Genomic DNA, 24,834 nt, shown 5'->3' with positions numbered 1-24,834 from the left:
GCCTGGCACAGCTCCTGGTATATGTCTGTTATGTTTATGGGGGGTCAATTAAGGAAGACATCCTCTTCTGCAAACCACTGGAAACCAGAACAACAGGACAGCTTTGTGACATTAAATGGACTTTGGTGGTAAAGATGTTTTGGTATTGTACTGATGGAGCAAAAGCCATGACAGGGAGATATAGTGGAGTGGTAATGAGCGTGCAAGCAGTTGCTCCCGACGCCACTTGGGTACACTGCAGCATCCACCGTGAGGCTCTTGCTGCCAAGGGAATGTCTGACAGCTTGAAATATGTTTTGGACACTACAGTGAAAATGGTTAACTTTGTTAAATTAAGGCCCCTGAACTGTCGTTTATTTTCGGCATTATGCAATGATACGGGCAGCGACCATTTAATGCTTTTACAACATACAGAAGTGCGCTGGTTATTAAGGGCCAAAGTATTGACACGTTTTTTTTTAAATTGAGAGACGAGCTTAAAGTTGTCTTTACTGACCATAATTTTCACTTGTCTGACCGCTTGCATGATGAGGAGTTTCTCACACGACTGGCCTATCTGGGTGATGTTTTTTCTCGCCTGAATGATCTGAATCTAGGATTACAGGGACTCTCCGCAACTATATTCAATGTGCGGGACAAAATTGAGGCAATGATTAAGAAGTTGGAGCTCTTCTCTGTCTGCATTAACAAGGACAACACACAGGTCTTTCCATCATTGTATGATTTTTTGTGTGAAAACTCAAGCTTACAGACAATGTCGAATGTGATTTAGCGAAGCACCTGAGTGAGTTGGGTGCGCAATTACACAGGTACTTTCCTGAAACGGATGACACAAACAAATGGATTCGTTATCCCTTTCATGCCCTGCCTCCAGTCCACTTACCGATATCTGAACAAGAGAGTCTCATCGAAATTGCAACAAGCGATTCTGTGAAAATGTAATTTAATCAGAAGCCACCGGCAGATTTCTGGATAGGGCTGTGCTCAGAGTATCCTGCCTTGGCAAATCGTGCTGTCAAGACAATGATGCCCTTTGCGACCACGTACCTATGTGAGAGTGGATTCTCGGTACACACTAGCATGAAAACAAAATACAGGCACAGTCTGTGTGTGGGAAATGATTTAAGACTGAGACTCTCTCCAATACAACCCAACATTGCAGAGTTATGTGCATCCTTTGAAGAACACCCTTCTCATTAACCTGTGGTGAGCTATTCTCAATTTTTGATGAACAAATAATGTTTTATATGTAAGATGGTTAAATAAAGAGCTAGATTATTGATTATTATATTATTATTTGTGCTCTGGTCCAATAAGAGCTCTTTGTCACTTCCCACGAGCCGGGTTGTGACAAAAACTCACACTCATTCTTATGTTTAATAAATGTATTGTATAGTGTGTGTTTGGCAGGCTTACAATGATGGCAAAAAACAACATTTGAGAGTGCGCTGACCCTGGTGCAAGAGGGGGTACAGCTGGAGGTTGAATGTTTGAAGGGGTACTGGACTATAACAAGTTTGGGAAGCACTGCTGTATTCTATACAGATGTAGATGTACAGAAGGAGTGTAATTTGATCATTTGTATAAAGATAAGCATTATATATTGTTAGATTACAGGAGTAACTCTGGTAGGTTTGAAACAGTCTTCCTCACCTCAAGTTCAACTGTCGGAGTCAGTTGGAGCACCAGGGCCACACTGCCTTCATATCATAGGCCTGCAGTAGCTAAAGCTTAATAACAGCCACACCAAACCTTCCCAAACATTTCTTACCTTCATTAGGGTAATATCAGAAGTAAGTCAAGACGTTGTTTAAAGGGAAAATATGAGCAGAAGAGCGAATGTAACCAGGAGGAAAACTCACTACTCTCCCCACAGCAACAACAACAAAAAAAGATTTGACAACCCTCACTTATTTTGGACCACCCCTTCCCCCGCAGGAAATTTCAATCTGTCTTTTACTGCGCCCAACTGAACTATAGTATAAATCCATTACACTTTGTGATATAAAATGGGAAAAGGGGAAATGAGGAAAAATAAAATCATATTTTGAATTACCCTTCCAACTAACTCTACACTAATTAAAAACCCACTACCCCATTCCACTACTTTGACCCTATCAATCAATCAATGAATCAAATGTATTTATGAAGCCCTTTTTACATCAGCCGATGTCACAAAGTGCTGTACAGAAACCCAGCCTAAAACCCCAAACAGCAAGCAATGCAGGTGTAGAAGCACAGACCCGATCTGCTCCTGCACCAACTCTTCTGAAGTCAAATCTCGTATACCCAAATTCTACCACAACAATTATTTTCTGTGATTTACGTTCCATTTCTGCAGTTCAGTTGATAACCATTGCTAAGAAGCCAATCTTACTGAAGCATATATCACTCGTTAGCCTTTCCCTCTGTGCTGGTACAGATCTACTACCCACTGGGATCCTCTCAGGAACCCTTGACCCAATTATTTATATATAATATATTTTTTAACCTTTATTTAACTAGGCCAGTCAGTTAACAACAAATTCTTACTTACAATGACGATGTCCTACCCATCTTCCTCTACTTTCTTCACTGCCTCAGCATACAGCTTCTGCACTACTCTGACTCTTGCCACCTCAACCTGCCTCTCTCACACCAGACAATTCCAATCCCCAGCAACATGGGCACCCCTACAGTTGGCATACACTTTATCCACCAAAACAACACAATCCTCTGTCCAATGCCTTTTATTTTTAACCTTTAATTAACTAGGCAAGTCAGATAAGAACAAATTGTTATTTACAATGACGGCCTACCCCGGCCAAACCCAGACGACGCTGGGCCAAGTGTGCGCCGCCCTATGGGACTCCCAATCACGGCCTGGATTACTGGGTTCGTTTTTGGAATTATCGGACAGTGAAACTAAAATAGATTGGTAGCTAGCTGATTTATTTATTTCCCAAATAATTTGGTGCTAGCTTAACCAGACGGCTGTAGTAAGTAAGTAAAGTAGAGCATTTGTGTGACGTCACGTGCTCAAGAAAGCTCAACCAATCACCCAATGGGTTATTTACGACTCATGAATATTCATGAAATAATTGTATTTTTATTTTAAACAATAAAGTCTTGTTAACTTTCAAACCCACCCCAGTGCCTGGACCCACTCCAGTGCCTTGACCCACCCCAGTGCCTGGATCCACCCCAGTGCCTGGACCCACCCCTGTGGCTGGACCCACCCCAGTGCCTGGACCCACCCCAGTGCCTGGACCCACCCCAGTGCCTGGACCCACCCTAGTGCCTGGACCCACCCCAGTGCCTGGACCCACCCTAGTGCCTGGACCCACCCCAGTGCCTGGACCCACCCCAGTGCCTGGACCCACCCCAGTGCCTGGACTTTGATTTTTTTTATGCCACTTAGCACCCATTTGTGGTTATAATTTTTCCTTTTTCTTTTCAAACATGAAGGAAAATCACACAGCTAAAAACGTCACCATCACCTCACAGAGAACACCTCACAGAGAACACCTCACAGAGAACACCGCACAGAGAACACCTCACAGAGAACACCTCACAGAGAACACCTCACAGAGAACACCGCACAGAGAACACCTCACAGAGAACACCTCACAGAGAACACCTCACAGAGAACACCTCACAGAGAACACCTCACAGAGAACACCTCACAGAGAACACCACACAGAGAACACCTCACAGAGAACACCACACAGAGAACACCTCAGAGAACACCGCACAGAGAACACCTCACAGAGAACACCACACAGAGAACACCTCACAGAGAACACCACACAGAGAACACCTCACAGAGAACACCTCACAGAGAACACCTCAGAGAACACCTCAGAGAACACCGCACAGAGAACACCGCACAGAGAACACCGCACAGAGAACACCTCACAGAGAACACTTCACAGAGAACACCTCACAGAGAACACCTCAGAGAACACCTCAGAGAACACCGCACAGAGAACACCTCACAGAGAACACCTCACAGAGAACACCACACAGAGAACACCTCACAGAGAACACCACACAGAGAACACCTCACAGAGAACACCTCAGAGAACACCTCAGAGAACACCGCACAGAGAACACCGCACAGAGAACACCGCACAGAGAACACTTCACAGAGAACACTTCACAGAGAACACTTCACAGAGAACACCTCAGAGAACACCTCACAGAGAACACCTCACAGAGAACACTTCACAGAGAACACTTCACAGAGAACACTTCACAGAGAACACTTCACAGAGAACACCTCACAGAGAACACCTCACAGAGAACACCTCACAGAGAACACCTCACAGAGAACACTTCACAGAGAACACCTCACAGAGAACACCAGACAGATATGTTTTTACATGTATTTATATTTTCAATATATTTTCATTTATTTCTTAATTTATTTAATATTTTAAAAAACAGTTATGTATTATATTTTTTCTTATTGAATTAATTTAATACATTTTTTTGGTAACCTTTACTTAATTAGGCAAGTCAGTTAAGAACAAATTCTTATTTACAATGACGGCCTACACCGGCTAAACCCAGACGATGCTGGGTTCCTTGGGCTCCTGAGTGGCGCAGTGGTCTAAGGCACTGCATCTCAGTGCAAGAGGCATCACTACAGTCTCTGGTTCAAATCCAGGCTGTATCACATCTGGCTGTGATTGGGAGTCCCATAGGGCGGCGCACAATTGGCCCAGCGTCGTCTGGGTTTGGCCGGGGTAGGCCGTCATTGTAAATAAGAATTTGTTCTTAACTGACTTGCCTAGTTAAATAACGGTTCAATTTGAAAAATATATATATAAATAAATTGTGCGCCGCCCTATGGGAGTCCCAGTAACGGCCAGATGTGATATAGCCAGGGACTGTAGTGACTCCTCTTGCACTGAGATGCAGTGCCTTAGACCGCTGTGCCACTCGGGAGCCCAAACACAATCCTCACTCCTGCTCTGACTCTATTTGAAGGACCTGATCAAAGCCATTGATTATTAAATAATTAGGTTCATGATATCATTAGTTACTGTACGCTATTGCAGATATTTATGTTTAATTCATTGACACAACACAGCACATTATCTTTACTTTATTGAAGCTACCTGATGGTGCTAAGAAACCTGATGACTGGCAGCAGTAGCATACCTACATCATGTGAAGACAGTCAGTGTGATCTTCCGCACAAGGTATTTGATTGAATAAATAATCATTGCAACAACTTGCTTCTCTACTCTATCAATTCAACAAACCGTTCAGTACCTACTTGGAAATTCACCAGTTTTACGTCCTGTCTGTCTTCACACTCCAGTACAGTAGGTGGCGGTAATGCGCATTTCAATTGGTTTGCAAACATTACAAAAAAAAATACAACCCTAAATTAGAATCAAAAAGGTGAAGAACAAAATAGGAAGTAGTTGACGAGAAGCTAGCTAGCATGGTTAATATTTAGCTAGCTGCTTCACTTCAGAATACTGTACTAACTAATTAACAATATGTTTAACGGAGTGAAGCTGTCTTGCCATTGACTACATTTTTGTTGGTACGTAGGTAGGACAATATGAGCGGAGAGAGGGAAACGTTGTTGGATGGAATCGAACAGAGTTTGTGGAATTTAACCGAGAACAATTTACGTTACCTGTGTGAACGTTGTGGAATAGCTGGCCAAGATGGCTCCGACGTTAAAGGGAAGAATTATCGCTCGTTGCGTCGTAAAATAGAAGAATATTGTGAAAGTGATGATTTAATGAAATTAGAGGACCAGGGAATGTCTTGGTTACTCCAACTGCAAAACGACATCAAAACAATACAGCAAGATGCTAGCCCCAGCCAGTCAGCGCAAGTGGACACACTGGACGGCACCGAACCAAGCAGAACCAAGAACGAGGGGGGCGCTGAGAGGTTGACAGACCCAGCTCCAGAGAGACACATACCACCAGAACGGAGGGAGAAAGTGAGTGACGTGAGTATTAAATCCCAGTCACAGAGACTTCACAGTTACTTGCCAGATAATTATAGTAGATCGGAAACAGATACAGATTAGCTCAGCTTCAGCAGCCTAGAATCGCAGGCTATTTAGCCCGATCTAGGATCAGTTTAGCCTTTTCGGATCATAACAAATGAATTATGTAGATAGGGGGGTGGGACCTGATCCTAGATCAGCACCCACACTCTGAGACGCTTTATTAATATATAGGCCCAGATCCTTATCACTTTGTTAAGACTACACTGACACACTCTCTATTTTGTATCGTAGGACTCAGAAGACCCATCTAGACAGTCCCCAGCCAGTTCTTCGGAGCCCCAGCGCTCGGCGTCATCACCGGGTCCTGACAGGAACCATGGTGACCAGAGGTCAAAACTGGGTAGTCTGCGGATAGTTCTACAAAAAGTTGTCGTCGTCAAGGAGGAGGAAGATGACTGGGATTGTTGTGTTACAGGTAAGTGATTAGATGTGTTAAGATGAGATGTACTTTAATGTCCATTAACTTAGAGCACTTTGTGTTAGTTGTTGTGTTAGTGCTGGATTGAACGAAAGACTGCACAGTCTGTAGGTAATTAAGCAAGCCTAGGTGCAGGAGCCTATCTCTTGTTTCTGTAACGGAAGGCAGCTTGATGTACAAGCCTTGGGACAGAATGTACAAGTACACCCACTGGACAGGAGACTATTTCCCCCAGGGCCAAATGAAGAATAACAACATGAGCTGGACTCACTTGCCTCTGTTCCTTATTCTCTCCCGTCTCTGTCCCACAGGTAAGAGTCCCAACCAACCATCTGCCAGTGAATATAGTCCCTCTTCATCGGAAGAACCAGAACATTCCGAATCTGAAGATCCTGAACATTCCGAATACGAAGATCCTGAACATTCCGAATCTAGAAGATCCTGAACATTCCGAAGCAGAAGAACCTGAACAACGACGAGTGAAACGCAAAACTAAGACTCACAGCTGCCTAGCGTGTGGGAGGAAGTTTGTCTCCTTGTACACACTAAGGAGACACCAGAACAGGACACACACAGGAGAGGAGACAGACAACAGGACACACACAGGAGAGGAGACAGACAACAGGACACACACAGGAGAGGAGACGGAGAAGAGTAAAGGACAGAGTCCCGCTTCAGGAGAACCTGAACAACAGAAGAGGAAATGGGGAGTCAGGAAGACCCACTCCTGCCCCGAGTGTGGGAGACACTGCCCATCCTTATCAGCACTGAAGGTCCACCAGAGAATTCACACTGGAGAGAAGCCTTACCTCTGCTCTGAGTGTGGGAAAGGCTTCACTTATCAAAGTAGCTTGAGATTACACCAGAAGAAAGACTCAGCTGACAAGGTGACCTGCTGCTGTGGACAAGAGTTCTCCTCAAAGTGCGTTCTGGAGGTTCACTTGAAGACAGACACTGGAGCCAAGCCTTACACCTGCTGTGTGTGTGGCAAGGGGTTCGGTAAAAAAGAACGGCTAAAGGAACACCAGCGATCCCACACAGGAGAGATGCCTTACTCTTGCTCTTTCTGTGGCAAGGGTTACTACCACAAACCGGCTTGGAAAGCCCACGAGCGAACACACACCGAGGAGAAGCCCCTGTGCTCTGTGTGTGGACGGACCTTCTCTAATAAGACTACATTAAAAGTCCACCAACGAACACACACAGGAGAGAAGCCTTTCCTCTGCTCTGAGTGTGGCAAGGGCTTCCTCAGTAAAGCATACCTGACGACCCACCAGCGATTCAACTGTTCTGGGGGAGAGGAACGACGGCGAGCAAAGAGATTTCACAAGTGTCCGGACTGTGGGAAGGAGTTCACACAAGCAAACAAACTGGAGAGACACATGAGAACACACACAGGAGAGAGGCCTTACCAGTGCTCTGTGTGTGGGATGACGTTCAACCAGAAAGGGAATCTCAAAACGCATTTTAAAGTGCACACAGGTGAGTGTCCTCTACCATTAATACATCCTGATGGACTACTAGCAAGCTGTCAGTGATCAAAACCATGTTGTTTTAAAAACAATAATCTCATCCACACCTTAACAATAACATTGTTGCATGTTGCATTGGTTGAGTCCCGAATGGCACTCTATTCATCTATAGTGCACTACTTTTGACCAGGGCCCATATGGGCCCACTGAGTGTCCGTGTGTCTGTCTATACAGGAGGGGATCCCAGTTTAGTGGCTGACATGGAGACTCCCTCTGAACAACCTCGGGACAACAGACGTAAAGCTGGGAGACCACAACGCTGCCTCCATCAGCATGACGAGGAGGGAACCCAAAACCTACCGGCACCACAAACCCACCACCTCCCGGCACCACAGAAGGAGGAAACCCACCACCTCCCGGCACCACAGAGGGAGGGAACCCACCACCTCCCGGCACCGCAGAGGGAGGGAACCCACCACCTCCCGGCACCGCAGAGGGAGGGAAACCACCACCTCCCGGCACCGCAGAGGGAGGGAACCCACCACCTCCCGGCACCGCAGAGGGAGGGAACCCACCACCACCTCCCGGCACCACAGAAGGATGGAACAAACCACCACCTCCCGGCACCACAGAGGGAGGAAACGTCCCACCACCTCCTGGCACCACAGAAACCCACCATGTCCCCCAGGGGAGAAAAACACTATCTCTGCCCTGAATGTGGCAAGACTTACACCCGGGAATACGACCTCCGGGTCCACCTCAGAACGCACACAGGAGAGAGACCGTACCAGTGTGATGAATGCGGAAAGACCTTTGTTCGGAAACAAGGGCTCCGTCAACACCGGCGGTCACATGCTCCCAAGCCCATGGGACCGACCCGTCAGTTAGGCCGGCCCGTCAGCATGGGCTCCAGTAGCAGAAGACCTAACCAATCACCCAGGATGGGAAGCTCTAAGCAGCAGTTGTCCAGGGTTGATAAACCCATGCCTCCGTTCTCTAGTGTAGAGAGGCCCATGCCGTTCCATACAGTGGAGAGACCCATGCCTTTACATCGAGTGGAAAGACCGATGCCGTTACCAGACATGGAGAGAGAACACTGGCAGTACTGGCACCTTTAAACTCCATGGCTATGTCTGCATCCTATTCCTTATATAATGCACTACTTTTGACCAGGGCTCATGGGGTTCTGGACAAATGTAGTGCACTATAAATGGAATAGGGTGCCATTTTGGACACACAATGTCTCCCATGACTAAACAGAACTGTTCTTCTTGCTTCCGTGTGTGTGTGTGTGTGTGTGTGTGTGTGTGTGTGTGTGTGTGTGTTGTTGTTGCTTCCTCATTTATGATCAGTATAATAATTGTTACCACTGTGCAAGATAATCTTGCCAACTGTAGTTATAGTAATGTACATATTTTTAATCAACAAAAATTAAGCGATTGCATTTTTGTCCATTCTAGTGTTTAAAAAAGAAATAAAAAATATCTTATTTTACTTATTGAAGCTGTAATGATACAAAACAAATCCACAGTGACGTACATGTCATAATGCCAGTATCAAACGTTGGCCTTTTTGTATATGCCTTAGAACATTTTGATTTCATTGACAGTATAAGCAGAGATGGCTAAGTTGTAAGATATGTCATCTGTTGTCTTTAGACTTCAGCCCGGATGGTGGTGATGTGTGTGTGTTGCTTCCTCGTCTGTGATCAGTACAATAAAGTCTGCTGTATTGTGTAAGATAAGCATTCCGACTATAGTTGTCATCCTGTGCATATTTTAATCAACAAAAATTAAGTGTTTGCATTTTAGCCCTTGTGTTTTTTATATCTTATGTTACTTATTGAAGCTGTCATGAGACTAAGAAATCCACAGTGACTTGCATGTCATAATACCATGGACCAATAAATTAACATTGGGAGGGGGGAAAAACGTATTTCTCTCTTTATTACCTTGATCTATAAAAACATTTGACTTCAGAAACGGTCAGAGAACTACGTTGCAAGAGACTTGTCCTCTATTGTCTTTGTTCTCCAGATCGCATAGGGGCGCTAAAGCACAAACAAAAGACAACCTCATACCAGAAGTAAAAAGCCAAACGGAGTTCGACAGTTTACCGAACTTCACTTATAACATCTCATCGTTCAAAACACTTTTGCAGAAAAATGTAATGAAAGGAAGACCGCAGCTTTTGATTAAATAGCCTCGGGCGTTGGTATTTCCCAGCCTCCATCCAACGAGACTCGAGGTTACGACCAACAACATTGCCAGTCATCATTGTACATTTGAAACTAAATGAGCTTTGTAATTAGTTAGCTCGGGGATTCATTGCATATGCTATGGACGAGGTAAGACTCTGAATGTGTGCTAGCCACATCTCTTTTCTGCAGTCTGCACGGCGGTTGCGATACCAAATGTTGTGGCTAGCTAGCAAATCAAGTTGCTCAGTATTCTATAGAGTACAGTGAATGGTAGCAACATCAGTAACGTTACTAGCTAACTGTGTCGTAGCTCGCTGATATGATGTAGTTTTCTAGTAAGGTAACGTAGCTAGTTAACTGGCCAGCTAGCTAGATGAATGACAATACAATCAACAGTAGCTGGTGTGTTTTGGTTTGCATTGATTGATATCAAATCAAATGTTATTGGTCATATACACATATTTAAAATATTCTATTGCGGGTGTAGCGAAATGCTTGTGTTCCTGGCTCCAACAGTGCATTAGTCTCTAAAACTCTAAAAGTAAATTAATGGAATTAAGAAATATATAAATATTAGGACGAGCAATGTCGGAGTGGCATAGACTAAAATACAGTAGAATAGAAAACAGTATGTACATATGAGTAAAGCAGTATGTAAACATTTTTAAAGTAACTAGTGTTCCATTATTAAAGTGACCAGTGATTCCATGTCTATGTACATTGGGCAGCAGCCTGTAAGGTGCAGGGTTGAGTAACCAGGTGGAAGTTATCTAGTGATGGCTATTTAACAGTCTGATGGCCTTGAGATAGAAGCTGTTTTTCAGCCTACCTGTCCAACTTTGATGCACCTGTACTGATTTCGCCTTCTGGATGATATGGGGGTGAACAGGCTGTGGCTCGGGTGGTTGATGTCCTTGATGATATTTTTGGCCTTCCTGTGACATCGGGTGTTGTAGGTGACCTGGAGAGCAGGCAGTGTGACCCTGGTGATGTGTTGGGCAGACCGCACCACCCTCTGGAGAGCCCTGCGGTTGCGGGCGGTGCAGTTTCGGTACCAGGCGGTGATACAGCTCGACAGGATGCTCTCAATTGTGCATCTGTAAAAGTTTGTGAGGGTCTTCGGGGCCAAGACACATTTCTTCAGCCTCCTGAGGTTGAAGAGGCGCTGTTGTGCCTTCTTCACCACGCTGTCTGTGTGGGTGGACCATTTCAGATCGTCAGGGATGTGTACGCCGAGGAACTTGAAGCTTTCCACCTTCTCCACTGATAGTTCCTAAACCAGTTATACTTAGCTGGAAAGGTTTATTTCAAAGAGAAGTTGTCTTTTTCCATAACAAGCAAACAAAAATTGCCTTGCTATTTAGGATGGTGTCATATTGCTAAATCTACATATTAATAGTGTAACTAGCTAGTGTGCTGTTAAAACTGCACTGTCACTCTTCATCATATAGGATTCTGAAGACCCGTCCAGCCCGTCTCCATCCTGCTCCACTGAACCCCAACCCATGGTGTCCCCGGGTCCTGACAACAACCATGGTGACCAGGAGGACAGTAACCATGGTGATCAGAAAGACACACCGCAGGGTCAGGAGAGGGTTACTGTGAGTCTGGACATCAACAGTGAAACACCAACATTTAATATCGTAGTCAAAGAAGAAGAAGACTGGGAACTTGATAATACAGGTGGGTAGCTGGAGCCAGGCTCACTTGAGATGGGTCCCAAAGGGTATGCTATTCCCTTTATATATAGTGCACTACTGTAGACCAGAATGGCACCCTATTCCCTATATAGTGCACTACTGTAGACCAGAATGGCACCCTATTCCCTATATAGTGCACTACTGTAGACCAGAATGGAACCCTATTCCCTATATAGTGCACTACTGTTGACCAGAATGGCATGGTATTCCCTATCTAGTCCACTACTTTTGACCAGAACCCTATGGCTATGGTCAAAATTAGTGCACTTTATAGGGTGCCATTTGGGGAGCTTTCTTGGATAGCTTTGCCATAAATTCTATAACAGGAGAAGCACAGGAGATGTTGTAAAATAAGGGAGAGACCCTCTACATCAGGAGAACCTGAGTCTGACTCAGTCTCACTGACTATATCTGTCCTGTCTCATCCCCACAGGAGAGAGTCCCAGCCATCACTCTGCAGCCGGGGAGAGACCCTCTACATCAGGAGAACCTGAGTCTGGCTCAGTCTCACTGACTATATCTGTCCTGTCTCATCCCCACAGGAGAGAGTCCCAGCCATCACTCTGCAGCCGGGGAGAGACCCTCTACATCAGGAGAACCTGAGTCTGGCTCAGTCTCACTGACTATATCTGTCCTGTCTCATCCCCACAGGAGAGAGTCCCAGCCATCACTCTGCAGCCGGGGAGAGACCCTCTACATCAGGAGAACCTGAACAACACCAGATAAAACGCAGAACGAGGAAGAAAAAGACCCACCCATGCCCAGATTGTGGGAAACACTGCCAGACATTATCGGCACTACAAATACACATGAGAACCCACACAGGAGAGAAGCCTTACGCTTGCTTTGTGTGTGAGAAAACGTTCATTATTAGACAAGCTTTGAAAACACACCAGCGAACACACACAGGAGAGAAGCCTTATACCTGCTCTGAGTGTGGGAAGGGCTTCGCTCATCAATGTAGTTTGAGATACCACCAAAAGAGGAATTCTGAACAGATTAAAACAGACCCAAATGAGAAGATAACCTGCTGCTGTGGACAAGAGTTCTCCTCAAAGTGCGTTCTGGAGGTTCACTTGAAGACAGACACTGGAGCCAAGCCTTACACCTGCTGTGTGTGTGGCAAGAGGTTCAATAAAGAATCATTAAAAGAACACCAGCGATCCCACACAGGAGAGATGCCTTACTCTTGCTCTTTCTGTGGCAAGGGTTACTACCACAAACCGGCTTGGAAAGCCCACGAGCGAACACACACTGAGGAGAAGCCCCTGTGCTCTGTGTGTGGACGGACCTGCTCTAGTAAGTATACGTTAAAAGTCCACCAGCGAACACACACAGGAGAGATGCCTTTCCTCTGCTCTGAGTGTGGCAAGGGCTTCATCAGTAAAGGACTCCTGATGACCCACGAGCGATTCAACTGTTCTGGGGGAGAGGAACGACGGCGAGCAAAGAGATTTCACAAGTGTCCAGACTGTGGGAAGGAGTTCACACAAGCAAACAAACTGGAGAGACACATGAGAACACACACAGGAGAGAGGCCTTACCAGTGCTCTGTGTGTGGGATGACGTTCAACCAGAAAGGGAATCTCAAAACGCATTTTAAAGTGCACACAGGTGAGTGTCCTCTACCATTAATACCTCCTGATGGACTACTAGCAAGCTGTCAGTGATCAAAACCATGTTGTTTTAAAAACAATCTCATCCACACCTTAACAATAACATTGTTGCATTGTGTCTGTCTCTCCTTTCTCTCTGTCTGTTTGTCATGCAGGCAGGGATCCCAGTTTCCTGCCTGACATGGACATGAGGACGACTTCTTCAGAAGCAGTGAAACAACTTCCGGACAACAGACATAATGTTGGGAAACCACAACGATGCCTGAATCAGATTGGCAAGGAGGGAACCCACAACCTTCCGGCACCACAAACCCACAACCTACCGGCACCACAAACCCACAACCATCCGGCACCACAAACCCACCACCTCCCGGCACCGCAAACCCACCACCTCCCGGCACCACAGAGGGAGGGAAGCCACCACCTCCCGGCACCGCAGAGGGAGGGAAGCCACCACCTCCCGGCACCGCAGAGGGAGGGAAGCCACCACCTCCCGGCACCGCAGAGGGAGGGAAGCCACCACCTCCCGGCACCGCAGAGGGAGGGAAGCCACCACCTCCCGGCACCGCAGAGGGAGGGAAGCCACCACCTCCCGGCACCGCAGAGGGAGGGAAGCCACCACCTCCCGGCACCGCAGAGGGAGGGAAGCCACCACCTCCCGGCACCGCAGAGGGAAGGAAGCCACTACCTCCCGGCACCGCAGAGGGAAGGAAGCCACCACCTTCCGGCACCACAGAAACCCACCATGTCCCCCAGGGGAGAAAAACACTATCTCTGCCCTGAATGTGGCAAGACTTACACCAGGGAATACGACCTCCGGGTCCACCTCAGAACGCACACAGGAGAGAGACCGTACAAGTGCTATGACTGCGGGAAGGCCTACGTCCGGAAAAACAATCTCCAACAACACCGGCGGTCACATGCTCCCAAGCCCATGGGACCGACCCGCCATTTAGGCAGACCACCCAGGGTGGGCTCTAGTAGTGGAAGGTCCAACCAATCACCCAGGGTAGGAAGAGCTAAGCAAAAAATACATACATCAATGTAAATATGAGAGACTCATGCCCTTACCGCAGATGGAGAGAGGACACTGGCAGTACTGGCACCTTTAAACATGGGGCTGAGTCCATATCTTCATCCCAAATGGCACCCTATTCCCTATATAGTGCACTACTTTTGACCAGGGCCCATATGGGAACCTTGAGGGCTCTGCTGAAATGTAGTGCATTATATAGGGAATAGGGTGCTATTTTGGACACCCACCATGCCTCTTATGACTACAGAATCGTTCTTCTTTCTGGTGTGTGCGCGCGTCTGTATGCGCGCACGTATTTGTGTGTGTTGTAGAGGTCGGCCGATTAATCGGAATGGCCGATTAATTAGGGACGATTTCAAGTTTTCATAACAATCGGAAATCGGTATTTTTGGATGCCGATTTGGCAGATTTTTTTATTTTTTTAATTTTTTTAGACCTTTTATTTAACTAGGCAAGTCAGTTAAGAACACATTCTTATTTTCAGTGACGGCCTAGGAACGGTGGGTTAACTGCCTTGTTCAGGGGCAAAACGACAGATTTTTACCTTGTCAAATTGGGGATTCAATCTTGCAACCTTACGGTTAACTAGTCCAACGCTCTAACCACCTGCTTTACATTGCGCGAAGCAGTAAGAAGCCAAGGTAAGTTGCTAGCTAGCATTAAACTTATCTTATAAAAAACAATCAATCAATCATAATCACTAGTTAACTACACATGGTTGATGATATTACTAGTTTATCTAGCCTGTCCTGCGTTGCATATAATCGCTTAGGTACACGTTGCTTCAACGTGTACCTAACCATAAACATCAATGCCTTTCTTAAAATCAATACACAGAAGTATATATTTTTAAACCTGCATATTTAGCTAAAAGAAATCCAGGTTAGCAGGCAATATTAACCAGGTGAAATTGTGTCATTTTGCGTTCATTGCACACAGTCAGGGTATATGCAACAGTTTGGGCCGCCTGGCTCGTTGCAAACTAATTTGCCAGAATTTTACGTAATTATGACATAACATTGAAGGTTGTGCAATGTAACAGCAATATTTAGACATAGGGATGCCACCCATTAGATAAAATACGGAATGGTTCCATATTTCACTGACAGGAAAAACGTTTTGTTTTCGAGATGATAGTTTCCGGATTCGACCATATTAATGACCTAAGGCTCATATTTCTGTGTGTTATTATGTTATAATTAAGTCTATGATTTGATAGAGCAGTCAGACTGAGCGATGGTAGGCAGCAGCAGGCTCGTAAGAATTCATTCAAACAGCCCTTCGCAATGCATTGCGCTGTTTATGACTTCAAGCCTATCAACTCCCAAGATGAGGCTGGTGTAACCGATGTGAAATGGCTAGCTAGTTAGCCGGGTGCGCGCTAATAGCGTTTCAAACGTCACTCGCTCTGAGACTTGGAGTAGTTGTTTCCCTTGCTCTACATGGGTAACGCTGCTTCGAGGGTGGCTGTTGTCGATGTGTTCCTGGTTTGAGCCCAGGTAGGAGCGAGGAGAGGGACGGAAGCTATACTGTTACACTGGCAATACTAAAGTGCCTATAAGAACATCCAATAGTCAAAGGTATATGAAATACAAATCTTATAGAGAGAAATAGTCCTATAATTTCTTTAACTACAACCTAAAACTTCTTACCTGGGAATATTGAAGACTCATGTTAAAAGGAACCACCAGCTTTCATATGTTCTCATGTACTGAGCAAGGAACTTAAACGTTAGCTTTTTTACATGGCACATATTGCACTTTTACTTTCTTCTCCAACACTTTGTTTTTGCATTATTTAAACCAAATTGAACATGATTCATTATTTATTTGAGGCTAAATTGATTTTGTTGATGTATTATATTAAGTTAAAATAAGTGTTCATTCAGTATTGTTGTAATTGTCATTATTACAAATAAATACACGTTTTTTTTAAATCGGCCGATTAATCGGTATCGGCCTTTTTTGGTCCGCCAATAATCGGTATCGGCGTTGAAAAATCATAATCGGTCGACCTCTAGTGTGTTGTGATCAGTATAATACAGTCCACTGTGTTGTATAAGATAATCATACTATGTTATCCGATGCATTTTATTTCTTGTTTATTTTATCTTATTTTACTTATTGAAGCTATCATGATACTAAGCAATTACATGCATTTCATATAACGCCATGGTCCAATAAATGAACATTTGGGCAAAAACGTTTCTCTCCTTTTTTTTGTTATTTATTTTTTTATTTTGTATTTAAAAAAAATATATATTTTTTTTTATTAATTTTTTTTTTATTAACAGTAACATGCAAAACATAACATAACAGCCAGAGGGAATCCAAAGAAATTAGAGAAAAATTAAATAAAACTATTCCACATTATATCAAACCAAATACAGACATATATCGAATACATTTTTTTGACATTTTGTTTTGTATACATTTTAAAGACTCTAAGTACTGTTCCAAATCAGATTTAAAAAAAATAGGAAAAGGGGCTTTTTTTTTCATAAATTTTGATTTGTGTATGAAACATTTTCCTAATAAAATAAAGAGATTTATGACATACTCACGTTCAATTGAGGAATCAGTGTAGTAAAATAATGTCAAACTTAGTAATTTCAATGGTTGTAAGCAATTTGAGGCCAATATATAGTTTTACGTCAGTCCAGAACACTTCACTATATAAACAATTACAGAATAAGTGTAAAATAGATTCAGTTTCTAGTTCACAAAAACTGCATTCACTGGTAACGTCAAATATATATTTAGAAATCAAGCTATTACACGGATAGAATCTATGGATTATCTTAAAGGAGATCTCCTTTACTATATTGGTCACCATAAATCTGTGTGGAGTGAGCCAAGCACGGCGCCAGTTTACATCAAACGATGAAGCCCAACAAAATATCGCAGAGGGAATAGACTTCCTGTAGAAAATATCCCTTATTAAACGATTGTTGAATTTCGTATCTAGTAGACCAATGCCATTCAACTGAATATTGCTTACAATCGGAGATATTCCAAAATATGCATTATTCTGAAGTAAAGTTTTTATCCCACTAGGTATAGCTTTAATAACAGTGTCATATTCCTTGCTTGAAACCTCAAAGTTGTATATTTCCATAAATTCTCTCCGTGTAAATAGATTCCCACTGTTATTAACTAATTGGCTGACAAGAACAATGTTTTTCGAGAACCATTTATGGTTAAATAACATCTTATTTCTATGTAATATCGACCCATTGTTCCATATAAAACATTCATGAGGTGAAAAGTTGTGTTTATACAACAAAGCCCAGCACATTAAAGCCTGCTTGTGAAAAACCGCCAGTTTCACAGGAAGTTTACCCACAATATATGGACATTGTAGTAAAAAATTAAGCCCTCCGAACTTCTGAAAAACAAAATGAGGTATAATATTCCAGAAACGGAGGACTTTTTATGTACCTTTTAATCCAGTTGACCTTTGATATCTGATTGAAGAGAGTGAAATCTAAGACATTTAGACCGCCATCACAAACCCTGTTGGTGATAACATCACTTTTTATCTTATGTGGCTTGTTTTTCCATATGAAGTTGTACAAAAGCCTAAGGTACAGCAAGTGGATTTGGGAATGTCAATAGATGAAAAAAGATAGGATGCACGAGATAGCCCCTCAGCTTTGGATAAAAGCACCCTTCCTTGAAGACTTAAATCCCTCCCTAACCATGAGGATAATTGTTTTGTTGTTGACAGATTCAGTTACAGGGTTCAAATTAAGATCATTCACAGCCTTAAGATTTTTGGTGATCTTTACACCGAGGTAGGTTACAGTATCTTTTTCAGAGATGTTACAATATGCTGGATTGACAGCTCCTTTCAAAACAAACAACTCACATTTGGAAAGATTTAAAGTCAAGCCTGAGATTTTGGAGAACTGCTTCACGATATCCAATGCTAATCTAGCTTCAGATACATTTTTCAAAAAAAGTGAGGTGTTATCCGCCAGTTGGGATATCTTGATCTTTCTGGACTGGAATGTAATGCCTTCAAATGGACTTTTATGAACTAATGAGCATAACATTTGAGATACTAACAAAAATAAAAAAGGTGAAATTGGACAACCTTGTCGTATTCCTTTGTAAATGTTAAACCTCGAGGATGTTCCATGACAGAGTTTGATACAGCTATTGCCACCATTATACAGAGTTCTAATAGCTGTTTTTCTCTCCTTTATTACCGTTATCCAGGGCACGACACACTAACGTCACAGATGCGCGACTCTTTCGGCGGCAGGAAGAAAGCCATCGCGATCTGCCCCCATTCAACATGGCCTATATTTACGTTTTTATTACTTCTAAACAAAATAACTTTTTGAGGTTCTTATAGGCTTACAATGATGTTTTGATTATTGCTTGAACAGTCGCTAAGATTATATTTGGTTGTGAACTTTGCAAAATAACTATTTTGGATATAGCAGTTGTTAGCTAGAATGCTAACGCTCATTGATTATAGCCTGTTGCAAAAGCTAGCCAAGGAGCCATTTTACTGGTTGAAGTTGAAGTGTTTAAGTATAATGCAGTTGATTTGTGATGACACAAACATTATATTAAGCAGGACATTCATACGAGCCTTAAAATCCAAGTATAATCCAATGGTAGTGTGAAATGCACTCATAAGCAACATGTAAATAGAGGCTTTTTTTGCTGGCATTCTATAAGAACTCCCCCTTGTTCTTCCACCAACTTGCGCACATCGCCCTCGTGCGGCAATGTTTGCAAACAGAAAGGGGTCTATAAAACGTTTGATTTCCGAAGCGGTCAGATAGCTACAGGTAACTGACAGAATAAAGGAAACTGGTTTCAGCCAGGGCTCTCCAACCTTGTTCCTGGAGAGCAACCCTCCTATATGTTTCTCTCCAACTCCAGTTGTAACTAACCAGATTCAGCTCATCAATCAGCTAATTATTAGAATCAGCTCATCAACCAGCTAATTATTAGAATCAGGTGCGCTACATGAAGGTTGTAGCAAAAACCTACAGGATGGAACAGTGTTGGAGAGGCCTGGTGTAAACCTACAGGACAGAACAGTGTTGGAGAGCCCTGGTTTATACCTACAGGACGGTAGCTCCCCAGGAACAGTGTTGGAGAGCCCTGGTTTAAACCTACAAGACCGTAGCTCCCCAGGAACAGTGTTGGAGATCCCTGGATTAAACCTACAGGACCGTAGCTCCCCAGGAACAGTGTTGGAGAGTCCTGGTGTAAACCTACAGGACCGTAGCTCCCCAGGAACAGTGTTGGAGAGTCCTGGTGTAAACCTACAGGACCGTAGCTCCCCAGGAACAGTGTTGGAGAGTCCTGGTGTAAACCTACAGGACCGTAGCTCCCCAGGAACAGTGTTGGAGAGTCCTGGTGTAAACCTACAGGACCGTAGCTCCCCAGGAACAGTGTTGGAGTGCCCTGGTTTAAACCTACAGGACGGTAGCTCCACAGGAACAGTGTTGGAGAGTCCTGGTTTAAACCTACAGGATGGTAGCTCCCCAGGAACAGGGTTGGAGATCCCTGGATTAAACCTACAGGATGGTAGCTCCCTAGGAACAGTGTTGGAGAGTCCTGGTGTAAACCTACAGGACCGTAGCTCCCCAGGAACAGTGTTGGAGAGTCCTGGTGTAAACCTACAAGACCGTAGCTCCCCAGGAACAGTGTTGGAGAGTCCTGGTGTAAACCTACAGGATGGTAGCTCCCCAGGAACAGGGTTGGAGAGCCCTGGTTATAACCTACAGGATGGTAGCTCCCCAGGAACAGGGTTGGAGAGCCCTGGTTTAGGGTGATCACTCAAATTGGCTGTAATGAGGGACGAGTGTTTGCAGGTATTTGTTTTTTTCCTTTCAATTAAGATAGAGATCCTTACTAATGAGTGACCTTTTATTCGCCAATCAAGTACAAGGGTGGAGCGAAAACCTGCAGACACCCGGCCCTCCGCAGAATGAGTTTGCACGTGCTCTAAGGCAGCGTTTCCCAAAACCATGCCAGGAAAATGCATCCTACACCATAACATAATTTGTATCCCTCATTTACTCAAGAGTTTCACTCTAACACTCAGACATATTTTACATGTGTTTAGTGAGTCTGCCAGATCAGAGGCAGTAGGAATGACCAGGGATGTTATCTTGATACATGTGTGTATTGAAACATATTCCTGTCTTGCTAGCATTCGAAATGTAATGAGTAGTTTTGGGTGTCAGGGAAAATGTATGGAGTAAAAAGTACATTATTTGGAGTAAAAGGTGGTCAAAAATGTAAAGTATAGATACCCCCCAAAACTACTTGTGTAGTACTTCAAAGTATTTTGACTTAAGTACGTTGCACCACTGCAAGAGATCTGTAATCTATTGCCTTTAACTTCCAGACCGCATGTCGGCGCTAATGCACATTCAAAAGACAATCTAAACCGGAAGTAGGAAGCCAAGGAGAGTTTGACAGTTTATTTACCAGTTTATTTAAATGTACATTGTAACGTTAGCATAGCTATTTGTAAAAAGAATACAGTAACTTTAGATTAAATATTCTCAGGTGTTGGTATTTCCCAGCCTACACCCAACGAGACGCGAGGTTACGACCAACAACATTGGCAGTCATCATAAGTTAAAACTAAACTAGATGTATATCTAATTTATCAGTTAGCTAGCTAGCTCAGGGATTGAGTTACAATGGAAGAGGTAGTCATCTGAACGTGTGCTAGCCACATCGCTTTTCTGCTCTGCAAACTGCTCGTTTGTTGCTATACCAAATGGTGCGGCTAGCTTGCAAGTCAAGTTGCTCAGTATTTTGTAGAGTACAATGCATGCTAGCAACAGCAGTACTAGCTAGCTACGTTGTTGTTGCTTGATGATGTGATTTTGTTTTGTAGTAGGTATGTAACGTCAGCTAACATAAGCTAACTGACCAGCGCTAGCTAGCCAGGTGAATGAAAATCCAATGAAAATTAGCTGCTGTAATTTTGTTTGCATTGATTGATCGCTTTTAAACCAGGTATATTTAGTTGGAACGGTCTCATTACTGAGAAATTGTCATTTCTATAACAAGCAGAGACATTGCCTTGCTGTTAAGTATGGTGTCATATTGCTGAGTCCATCTTTCATAATGAAGCTTGTTGTGAAAACTGCGCTGTCACTCTTCATCATAGGACTCTGAAGACCCGTCCAGTTCGTCTTCATCCTGCACCACTGAACCCCAACCCACTGTGTCCGGTGACCAGGAGGACAGTATCCATGGTGATCAGAAAGACACACCGCAGGGTCAGGAGAGGGTTACTGTGAGTCTGGACATCAACAGTGAAACACCAACATTTAATATCGTAGTCAAAGAAGAAGAAGACTGGGAACTAGATAATACAGGTGGGTAGCTGGAGCCAGGCTCACTTGAGATGGGTCCCAAAGGGCACCCTATGGTCCATGAGGCTCTAATCAAAAGTGGTGCACAATATAGGGAATAGGGTGGCATGATTTGGGACTCAGTCTTGTGTGTTGCCATAAATCTGAGAATGGGAGTAGCACGGGAGGTGGTGTAAAACAATGGAGAAACCCAGTAGGTATGTACAATATACTTAGACTCAGTCCCAGCCATCACTCTGCAGCCGGGGAGAGACCCTCTACATCAGGAGAACCTGAGTCTGACTCAGTCTCACTGACTATATCTGTCCTGTCTCATCCCCACAGGAGAGAGTCCCAGCCATCACTCTGCAGCCGGGGAGAGACCCTCTACATCAGGAGAACCTGAACAACACCAGATAAAACGCAGAACGAGGCAGAAAAAGACCCACCCATGCCCAGATTGTGGGAAACACTGCCAGACATTATCGGCACTACAAATACACATGAGAACCCACACAGGAGAGAAGCCTTATACCTGCTCTGAGTGTGGGAGAGGCTTCACTCATCAATGTAGTTTGAGATACCACCACCAGAAGAAACATTCTGAACAGATTAAAACAGACCCGGATGACAAGATTGGCTGCTGTTGTGGACAAGAGTTCTCTTCAAAGAATGTTCTGGAGGTTCACTTGAAGACAAACACTGGAGACAAGCCTTACACCTGCTGTGTGTGTGAGAAGACCTTTACTCATAAAGCATTACTGAAAGTACACCAGCGATCCCACACAGGAGAGAAGCCTTTCTCTTGCGCTCTGTGTGAGAAGAGTTTTACTCAAAAAGGAAATTTGACAACGCACGAGAAGTCGCACGCTGGAGAGAAACATCCTTGCTCAGTCTGTGGAAAGAGTTTCACTCAGAAAGGCTATCTGAAGATTCATCAGCGGCTTCACTGTTCTGAAGGGGAGTTGAGTCCCTCTGCATCAAGAGAACTTGAACACCGACAGAGGAGAGCTAAGGAGACTCACAGATGCCCAGACTGTGGGAAGGAGTTCCCTCAAACATATTACCTGGACAGACACATGAGAACACACACAGGAGAAAAGCCTTACCAGTGCTCTGTGTGTGGGATGAGTTTCACGCAGAAAGGAAATTTAAAAACGCATCAGAAAGTGCACACAGGTGAGAACACTTTATGCTGTCATTGATTTATTATTATTGATTAATCATGATTGATGACGACAGCCTACACTCCTAACAGCTTAACATTTAGCACGTTGCATGTAAAACATTAATGGAAGTGGTAGGACCCTGGTTTGCAAGCTACAAATAGTGTGTGGGCTACAGAGTGAGAAAAAAAAAAATGAAATGGCATTAAATGACATTAAAACAACTAGGAAATAAGGTATCTGAAACAGCTCAGATTTGCACACTGTTTCTATCCCACAGGAGATTATCCCAGCTCCTGGTCCACTGGTGAGGGGAGTCCCTGTACATCGGGAGAAGCTGAACAACACCAGGAGAACCACACGACCGTCACATCTCACGGCTGCCTAGTGTGTGGCGAGGAATACACTAACCTCCCAGAACTACACAAACACATGAGATCTCACTCGGGAGAAAAGCGTCTCATCTGCCCTGTGTGTGGCAAGACTTACCCCAGAGAATTTGACCTCAAAGTCCACCTCAGAACACATACAGGAGAGAAACCCCACGAGTGCATCGAATGCGGCAAGAGCTTTGTCCGTAAACAAGGGCTCCGGCAGCACCAGCGGACACATGATGCCAAGCCCATCGGACCGACCCGCCAGTTAGGCAGGCCAAAGCAGTTGGCCACCATGGACAGGCCAAAGCAGTTAACCAGGGCTCAGATGTCCAAGAAAGTGCCTAAGATGGAGAGTGATACAGAGATGCAGGACTGCCAATACTATGACAATTAACCACGACTTTGTCTCTTAGTAGGTAGAGTTCTTCTTCTCGCTGAAGCTGTGTCTGTGTTGTCGCCATCTCTGATCAGTAAGATAATCATGCTAACTCTCACTCATCTCATCAATCAACATATGATCAACAAAAAGGGGGGGGGAGGTGTCTTTTTTGTTAATTTTTCATCAATGCTGTGATGGTGCTAAGAAATCAACCGTGACTTGTAGCCCACTTGTGAAATGTTCCTCACTGAGAATAACCACGTCATGATTAATAAAGTAGCATTCTGGTTATGACTCCTGTTGTCTTTCCCTCCAGCTCAGATGGTGGCAGTAATGTCCAGGCAGGAGAGGACCTAAAGGACACAAGGAAGTAGTAATCTAGCTAGCTAAGCTAACGTTGGATAAGCGGTTGTTTACGTTCTCACTTCACTGACTGACGTAACTTTTCTTTGAGCTGAACGCAACAGGGAAAGAACAACATTTTGTTCTTCGTAGCAAAGCCAGCAACGGTGGATTAACGCAGGCACAGCGTCATTCTCGAGATAATTTCGAGTCCATTCACAATGCATGAGGTTAGCTAACGTCAGCCAGGTAGCTAACTAGTTGGCGCCATAGAGATCCTATTAAAATATCCTATTAAATTACAAGACGGGCTATGCCATAAACCCTCAAAGTCCCATAGTGGAGCCAAAATGGCAGCCATCTTGGTCAGGGAGAAATACAAAACCAGTCTAATTGATATGAACGGCAGTAGGTGATGCATTTCTTGCTTTTACTGATGCAGGAAAATAAAAGTAAGGCATGTGATGTATCATAAATTACATTCAATCTAAAATATTGGTCATATAATTATAAATACCTGTTATACAGGTTTTATACAAATGTTCTGTATAAATAGTCTCTAAAATAAATGCAAACAGACCATAAATTACTCCGATTTCTTTTCTTGGAAAGCTGTGACTGCTATTATATCATACAAAATTAGTACTTGTTGCATTTACAAGTTGTCTAGTTAATTTAAACAATTGATGTAATCATTCCTGTAAAACTGCCTGGCTAGCGAGCTAACACATACAGTGCAGATAAATTCTTCACATTAG

General features: G+C 43.9%; 3 protein-coding genes across 8 annotated transcripts; all 3 read left to right on the top strand.

Annotated features, from left to right (window-relative positions):
* The first annotated feature begins 5,394 nt into the window (after positions 1-5,394).
* Positions 5,395-9,669, top strand: LOC106594097 (zinc finger protein 658B-like). 2 transcript variants are annotated; one of them, XM_014185474.2, is made up of 4 exons: positions 5,395-5,953; positions 6,257-6,440; positions 6,755-7,925; positions 8,150-9,669. In XM_014185474.2, exons 2-4 carry the CDS (start codon positions 6,417-6,419, stop codon positions 9,031-9,033), a joined length of 2,079 nt encoding a protein of 692 aa, XP_014040949.2. In that variant the 5' UTR covers positions 5,395-5,953; positions 6,257-6,416; the 3' UTR covers positions 9,034-9,669. The 2 variants fall into 2 exon arrangements, with proteins under 2 accessions (XP_014040949.2, XP_014040946.2); XM_014185471.2 differs by having other exon boundaries at positions 5,395-5,962.
* Positions 9,670-9,965: 296 nt separating this feature from the next.
* On the top strand, positions 9,966-15,015 carry LOC106594105 (zinc finger protein 2). Of its 4 annotated transcripts, XM_045710726.1 has the most exons (5): positions 9,976-10,262; positions 11,072-11,415; positions 11,567-11,798; positions 12,467-13,429; positions 13,587-15,015. In XM_045710726.1, exons 3-5 carry the CDS (start codon positions 11,621-11,623, stop codon positions 14,477-14,479), a joined length of 2,034 nt encoding a protein of 677 aa, XP_045566682.1. In that variant the 5' UTR covers positions 9,976-10,262; positions 11,072-11,415; positions 11,567-11,620; the 3' UTR covers positions 14,480-15,015. The 4 variants fall into 4 exon arrangements, with proteins under 4 accessions (XP_045566691.1, XP_045566682.1, XP_045566675.1 ...); XM_045710719.1 differs by having other exon boundaries at positions 11,072-11,798; XM_014185478.2 differs by lacking the exon at positions 11,072-11,415 and having other exon boundaries at positions 9,988-10,262.
* Positions 15,016-20,884: 5,869 nt separating this feature from the next.
* On the top strand, positions 20,885-24,028 carry LOC106594089 (zinc finger protein 182). 2 transcript variants are annotated; one of them, XM_045710757.1, is made up of 4 exons: positions 20,885-21,158; positions 21,626-21,836; positions 22,158-22,991; positions 23,259-24,028. In XM_045710757.1, exons 1-4 carry the CDS (start codon positions 21,150-21,152, stop codon positions 23,747-23,749), a joined length of 1,545 nt encoding a protein of 514 aa, XP_045566713.1. In that variant the 5' UTR covers positions 20,885-21,149; the 3' UTR covers positions 23,750-24,028. The 2 variants fall into 2 exon arrangements, with proteins under 2 accessions (XP_045566713.1, XP_045566723.1); XM_045710767.1 differs by having other exon boundaries at positions 20,888-21,232.
* Positions 24,029-24,834: the final 806 nt, after the last annotated feature.

This window comes from Salmo salar, chromosome ssa02, assembly GCF_905237065.1.
Source record: "Salmo salar chromosome ssa02, Ssal_v3.1, whole genome shotgun sequence".
NCBI lineage: Eukaryota > Metazoa > Chordata > Actinopteri > Salmoniformes > Salmonidae > Salmo > Salmo salar.
Note: the sequence above shows the minus strand (reverse complement) of the source record. Positions and strands in the feature narration are given on the sequence as shown.

What these genes read in the sequence shown, in the direction of transcription:
- LOC106594097 (XM_014185474.2), top strand. Translation starts at nt 6,417, where the DNA reads ATGACTGGGATTGTTGTGTTACAG. An exon ending in CTGGGATTGTTGTGTTACAG is followed by an intron (nt 6,441 to 6,754) that starts GTAAGTGATTAG and finishes TCTGTCCCACAG; the next exon opens with GTAAGAGTCCCAACCAACCA. An exon ending in GCATTTTAAAGTGCACACAG is followed by an intron (nt 7,926 to 8,149) that starts GTGAGTGTCCTC and finishes CTGTCTATACAG; the next exon opens with GAGGGGATCCCAGTTTAGTG.
- LOC106594105 (XM_014185478.2), top strand. An exon ending in CTGGGAACTTGATAATACAG is followed by an intron (nt 11,799 to 12,466) that starts GTGGGTAGCTGG and finishes TCATCCCCACAG; the next exon opens with GAGAGAGTCCCAGCCATCAC. An exon ending in GCATTTTAAAGTGCACACAG is followed by an intron (nt 13,430 to 13,586) that starts GTGAGTGTCCTC and finishes TTTGTCATGCAG; the next exon opens with GCAGGGATCCCAGTTTCCTG.
- LOC106594089 (XM_045710757.1), top strand. An exon ending in CTGGGAACTAGATAATACAG is followed by an intron (nt 21,837 to 22,157) that starts GTGGGTAGCTGG and finishes TCATCCCCACAG; the next exon opens with GAGAGAGTCCCAGCCATCAC. An exon ending in GCATCAGAAAGTGCACACAG is followed by an intron (nt 22,992 to 23,258) that starts GTGAGAACACTT and finishes TCTATCCCACAG; the next exon opens with GAGATTATCCCAGCTCCTGG.